General features: G+C 41.9%; 1 protein-coding gene across 5 annotated transcripts in view; it reads right to left on the reverse strand.

The window, feature by feature from the left end:
• Positions 1-1,508: 1,508 nt before the first annotated feature.
• LOC106473652 (protein lunapark-like) overlaps positions 1,509-7,107 on the reverse strand; it is a 47,385-nt gene continuing 41,786 nt past the window's right edge. For all 5 annotated transcript variants that reach the window (XR_002613745.1, XR_001291694.2, XM_022402059.1 and 2 more), the window contains one exon: positions 1,509-1,652. Coding sequence is in view for 3 of the 5 variants with exons in the window: in XM_022402059.1 (XP_022257767.1) it covers positions 1,640-1,652 (13 nt within the window). In the remaining 2 variants the exon portion in view is untranslated. The remainder of the gene's footprint in view (positions 1,653-7,107) is intronic.

Raw genomic sequence — 7,107 nt, forward strand, 5'->3', positions numbered from 1 at the left:
TCCCCCCGTATGCAAATCATCATGTGTCACCTCCTAACCAATAGGAGCATGATATGCTCACGTGACTCCCTCTACACTCCTCTACTAAACTATAATTTCTCGTTTGGCAGCATTTGAGTTTGGACATGCTCTTTTATATGCTTAATGCTTCCCTTATGAAGTGGTTATTTTTTGACTTGCCCCCCAGTGGCACAGCGGTATGTTTGCGGACTTACAACGCTAGAAACTGGGTTTCGATACCCGTGGTGGGCAGAGCACAGATAGCCCTTGTGTAGCTTTGTGCATAATCAAAAACAAAAAAAAACAAACAAACAATTTTTTGACTTAATTTGCTTTCATTCAACCCATTTTTGTATTAGTTTTTATCAGTTAATTCTTGTCGCATTATTTCTGCACTCTAATTTGAAGAACCTTTTGTGTACAATGAATTCCAGAGTTAATGTTACCACTTTGGGGGTTACACCAGTGACCAACGTTTCTTCTCAGGCCTCTAGTGCGGGTGACCAGTTGGTGGTTTATCTGCTTTTATACGTCAAGAGATAAATGTTACATGGGCCAACCTTTTTCCCCAGTCATCGCCCAGGCTCCTCCTGAGCTGGCTGAGCCTGTGCCAGGTGATGAGGACTTTGATCATCATTTTCCGCCTCCAGAGTTTGCTATACCTTTCCAATCTCAACCTGAGGAACCTCCTAGGCCAAATTCGGTTTTTCTGGATCTTGTGTCTCAGGTTTGTGATGTTTCATCCCTTTCACCTATTTCTTATAAACCTGGTCCTTCCTTATTGTATGAACAATCTTTTTGATTTTTCCTTCCTGCCATTATATTCGGGTTCATGCTGATCTATTTGTGTCGTGGACACTGCAGCAACGCCAGCATTTCGTGAGCACTATACCCAAACACCAGTATCAGACACAATGTCCACAACACCCGTTGAGAACGCCCAACACTGGTACTCAGTTGACCCTAGCCCCAGTGGACCAGCCGATTGACCTTAGGGGGCCACCCCAAGGCCACCCGTCTACGGGAATTCAAGGCCAAAGTGGTGTGTTGCAGTGCCCCAGACACCACTCAACCACCAGGATCCTCTCCTCCCCTTCACGGGTCGCCACGCATGGCAAACACGTGGGTGGATGTTTAGATCCCAGAGAAAGTAACTGAAAATACAGAACCTTCCCTGGGAGGTCCCCTCACCACGTACAGGAATCCACATCGAGGGGTTTTCACAAATGACACCAGACTATTAAAAACATAAAACAGTTTCCAGATGATGACTGGCAGGATAAATCTAAAAAATAACAAATAAACTACATATTTCTTACTTTGAATACACAATTAAGATCTCAATTTTTCTTGTCTGCAAATTCTTTGGTGGTGTGAGGATAATGCTACACACAACGACCAATTTTCTCTCTCTCATTCAGTTTTGAGGTTAACCATTCTTTGTGTAGTTTCTTATTTATTCAGGTAGTGAATACAACAAAGTACATATTACCCATAATACTCACTCCACTGTCTATTCTGATGAGGCATATTTATAAAGGTAGAGTACGGACTGTACATTTGTATAGCAGGGTAACTAGGCCTAACAGCACTTAATCTTGGATGGGAGACTGTGGAAATTCCTCTTGAAGCAGCTGACCTACGACGCAACTCTAAAACAAAAAGTTAAAGTTAAAGTAATTTTCTAAATATGTACCACATAACATCCACTGTATCTTCCTCTGAAAATTAATATGTGTAACATTCTTACTATCAATATTTTAAACTCATTCTAATTTACATAAATATATTACTTTTATATTTTCTATTAGTCTTTCACGACGACTTGTGTTTCTTAAGCAAGAATAGATGGAATCAATATTAAGTTCATAATTAATTATTCTTGTCATAAGACAGTAGTATTAGGCCTATTATATACATTTTTAACACTACTTTTTTTATTTAGTCCCTTAAATTTTTTTAAAGAAGAAGAAGAGTGTATAATAATATTTCAACCACACTACGTCCAACATATCCATACAGATATGGCAAACATAGTGTGGTTGAAAAACTAATATTCACTCTTCTTGAAAAAACCTAAGTATACTAAATAAATTTATGCCTTTGACAGCTTACGTTTTTACAAGTCTATAATGTTTTGAGTAAAACAGTCCCTTTTTATATAAAAATATGTGTTCATTTTATGTACGTCTATACATATGCCCCTATATTCCTGCAACAATATAAAATTTTCATAATATGGATATGGCAGACATAACATGGTTGAAATAATATCATATGCTCATTTTTTTCCTGAAGAACTTTAATTAATAGACTATACAAATAATGTAGTTTTAACAAAAATAACAGACATAATACGAATACCGCATGACAGTTATAATTAATTATAATCATGCTTTCTGAGCTTTGAAAACAACTTTCATATGTTATAATTCTCCTGTACTGAAAATGTATTTCCAATAGGTACTTACCTCGTCCTCTCACAAGATTAGCTATTCTCCTTCACTGCTGCCTTCTACTCCTCCCCTATTGGAATTGCTATATTCCAACATGTCTCTCATGCAAATCATCATGCATCATCTCCTCACCAATAGGAGCATGACATGCTCACGTGATGCATGTGACTCCCTCTACACTCCTTTACCAAACTATCACTTTGAAATTTGGCAGAAGATATCAGCATTGGAAAAATGTGGGGAGAAAGGGTGGGAAGTGAGAAATACATTTTCAGTATATGAAAATTACAACTTACAATACGGTACTACCTATGTTCACAAGATTAGCTAGAATCCCACATTGAGAAGGAAGAGGGACAGGTGAGAGGGAACAACAGAAGTACCCCTCAAAAGCATCTATAGGATACCCCTGAAAATAAGAGATACAGATCCAAAGATCAGAAGAGGGGAACTGCACCACTTCTGAGCCAGGTATATTCTTTGTGCAACTTTGGAATGTTTAAGATATAGTGGCAGAAAATGAGAGGAGCACATCCGAATGTGAGAGAATGTGGCAGGAAAGTGCTCCTAACCATGGAAATATGTTGTAACTCAATCCCACAATGAAAAAAGTGGGTAAACAAAGGATGCACCCTTGGGTGTAGAGTGGCTAGTGCGTGGCAGACCATACTTGGTCAGTCAACTACAACCAAAACCTGCCCATGGGGTACCGACATCCGCACAAAGGTAGGATGAGGATCATACCATCTTCACCTCAAACCAGGGGATTGAGAACCACTCCGATTCCCGGGTATGAAACAAGGATTACCTCTGAGCTATTGATCCGGGAACTTGACATCTGGTATTGAAAGGATGTTTATCGCATGCAATCAACTCCCCCAACCGTGAAACAGGTCGGGACTATCCAAATGGTAATAACATCTCCGCAAGAAGAGAGTGAGAGGAAGTCAAGGACAGAACCGTAAAAACACCATGTATCACCAGTGTGACCCACAACACATAAAGAGCAAACAGTGGAAGAAGATAGGCAACCCACACCCATGTGAGGACTTATGTTGATTGGTTCACTCTAATCCAAAAAAAACTCCTCACAGGGTAACAACATCTACGTAAGGGTAGGATGAGGGCTCCCAATCAAAGGGGTGAACTGCATTTTGACATCTCACTCCATTGTATTGATTATCACGGATAGGAGGATATTATGTCATCTAAACTCGCAAGTTATCACCACCCTAATCTATAACTGAAATAGTTACTGTGTGGAACTCATTCAGCAGGGTGCCTCCATGGTCAACCACCCCAGTGGCTTGGAACTAGACAGTGACAAGAACTCTCATACTCCACTTGACGAAAGGAGGGAGACAATATGGTGGTTAGTCTGGGGGAATGTCATCACAGGAGACAGTACAATGGGTGACCATGAAACCATATTTTGAAAAGCAGACCATACTGAATAAGTCACTCTGGGCATGGCAGGGATGGGTAGTAATCCTCTTCTGCTTTACCCATGCAGTCCATGGGCAGTGCAGTCCAGGACAAGCATGTTTACGAAGCAAAATATTGCAAGGTTATTCACTGTCAAGTGATCTTGTGGAACACCCCATCTCAACAGGGAGTGTGCAAAGCCATGGAAGATAAAGCATGAGTCATCATTGCTGTACAGTGCAGATTTATAGAGCTAAAGAACACCTAGTCAGGCACTACTGGCCACAAAGCAGGATCCATGTGATAAAAAGGTAGATTAAGGCCGTGAAAAAAGTAAGAATAAAAACTTACTACTTAGAGTCGCGGCAAAGTCTGAAAAATGGCCACAGGTGGTAGACAAAACCCAGACAAAGAGAAAGCTGCAATATGATGAACATACTGGGATTGGTCCATATGTCAAATTGCAGAATATCGTCCATTACACAATGAAGACAAGAAACAAAGGAAAAAGTGAGGTGTCAGATATGATGGGAGGATACCTGGAGCAAAGGCCAGGAGGAAGAAGGTAGGGAAGATTAGACCAATTGAACCAAAAGGCAAACCCAATTGGTAAAGGTAGAAGGTGAAAGATCATGAAAAGAGGAGGATTACCAGAGGATAAAGACTCAGGATCATGTACCCCAGAAGGCAGCAGTACAGCTATATAACAATGAACAGTACTGACTGGGCACAGAAGCCTATCTGGATCCAGTCCAGGGTACAAATAGGAAATAGATAAAAGGGAAATAGGAGAAAAGGAGGAACCATCCTCCCAAGCTCCCAAGGTCTGCAGGAGAAAGGATTGATCTGGATAAAGGAGAAGATAGGTAGGGTGATAAAGGGTACATGAACTGTTAATGGCAAACAAATTGGATCATCAACGTCCACAGGCTAAGAGAAGAAGGAAATATGTTTTAAGGGAAAGATGAAACATCTAACACAATGAAAGTGGTTCAAATGGGTGTAAAGTAAGGGAATGGAGGACCACATTAACATCCCAATCCGGAAGGGCAGGATGCCTGGGAGGGCGATGTATCTGGAAGAAATGCATGAGCATGGTAAGAACAGGGAAAGTAAAAACCCTATGATATTGCAAAGAACAAAAAGTATAGGATAAGGCCGCCCAATATTCGGAAAGCAAGGAGATCGAAGACTCAAGGTTGAAGAGCCAGGTGAGAAATTCTGCCACATGATCCACGATAGGCTTGTCAGCAGGAAACCTTCGGGTAGTAGACCAACTGCTAAATACATTCCACTTGCGTTGGTACACCTCCTTGGAAGATGGACAGAATGAAATAGCTAACAAGGAAACAACTTGATATGTGAAACTGGATCATCTCGCCAAGGACCAGACAAAAGCTACGTGTGAAAATGCAGGACATAAAGGCTAGGATGTAGGATATGTGATCAAGGTTGACAAAGAAGGGAGGGAGAAAGTGAAAGAGGAACACGGGGAGAGGAGCTGTCGTTGTAACCTTGGAAACCAAGGCTGAGCTGGCCAATAGTGAACAAGAGAAATCACCCAATGGGTGGGTATTCATAAAGATAGTTGTGTGACTAATCCTGGATGAAGACATCAACTGCCAGAACTGTGGATGAGGTACAGATGACCAAAAGAGAGGTAACTTGGTGTTGAGGCCCACAGCAAAGAGTCCAACTGATTCACTTGAAAACGAAGGGATCTAATGCCCACTCTGTGGGATATAGCTGGTCGGGGTGCAAAAGAGGATCTGTGACCAGACTGAAAGTACCTGGTACATGGCATGCAATAAGACGAATATAATGTGCATGGGCTCAGTATAATAGATCAAACATCTGAAAACAGATCTCTGGCTGGGTGCGTCATTGGTGGTTGATATGTGCCACCAGTGTAGAATTGTCCAAATGAACCACCACCAGACAATGTCAGGTGAAAAGAAGGAGGCGATGCAAAACACAATGTATAGCTAGAAGTTTGAGAACTTTGAAATGCAAAGTGCATTCATCTGTAGATCAATGGTGCAAAGCTTCCTGGTGATTGGCCCATGCCCTAAGCCCTGAAGGGATGCAGTCGTAAAAAGATGTAGATCCGAATGCAGGGGAGGAAGCAGCATGCCCACCAACGTATGACATTTGTCATGCCACCAGTGCAGATCGTCTTGCAAAGAAGGAAGAAGCGAAATGGGGGTGGAAATAGGATCCCAAACAAGGTTCCATTGTTCATGAAGCACCCACTGAAGGGATCTCATATTGGCACAACCGAGAGGGACCATTGCTGTCATGGAAGACCACATCCCGAAAAGCAATAGAACCTCGTGGGCAGTAAGTGAATATGCCAAGAGGGTATGGAGAATCAACAGTTCCATTGATCAAAGTCGTAAAAGAGAAGACAATGTTCGATTGATATTTGTATCCAAAAAATACCCTCAAATGGACAAGATATTTAGTGGATCTGAGAAAGGACTCTCCAATTCAATCAACCAGCCCACCCGAGTCACCACAGAAAGGAGCTGCCGAGTATGATTCACCAATTCCTGTACAGAATGAGCCAGAAGAAGCCAGTTGTCCATATAATAATGAAATCTCAGCCCCAGAGCATGGAGATGATGTGCAAAAGTCAGAAGGAGAGAGCCCAAAATTGGTAAACCACCCCGAGATGGACAAACTGAAGATAAGGACCAGACTGAATATATGTAGGTAAGCATTGGGGACATCCATTTTTGTCATCCACAATCCACAACATGTCGAGGGTAAACAGACCTGAGACAAAATGGCATCATGACCTATAAGGTCCCAACAACAAAGAAACCACATATTTAATGCCTGAGCTGAAGACGATATGTGGGCTAAAGTGGAGGATAGAAGGGCAAGAGTATCTGTAGAAAACCACTCAGGATTTCTGTGGAGAGCCTTAGATAGGAGGTGTATGGAAGAAAGATACCATAAGAAGCTGATAAAGGTAAGATGCAGGTGAGAATATTGGGCATGGGTAAGACTGACAGTTGATTCGGGAGTTGTCCCCCAAATAGGTAACAAGGAACCTAACAATTGCTGATCTAAAAATGGATAGTCCACCCAATGGTAAGAAAGGGGGAACTGATCAGAAGTCCTTGGGGGTCAAGGCATGTTAATCTCCTCACTCAATTCACTGACCCCACCCGCCATGGAGTCCTACGAGGGGACGCACTACAATGTCAAACAAGGGCAC

Source organism: Limulus polyphemus, unplaced genomic scaffold (assembly GCF_000517525.1).
Source record: "Limulus polyphemus unplaced genomic scaffold, Limulus_polyphemus-2.1.2 Scaffold6372, whole genome shotgun sequence".
NCBI classification, from domain to species: domain Eukaryota; kingdom Metazoa; phylum Arthropoda; class Merostomata; order Xiphosura; family Limulidae; genus Limulus; species Limulus polyphemus.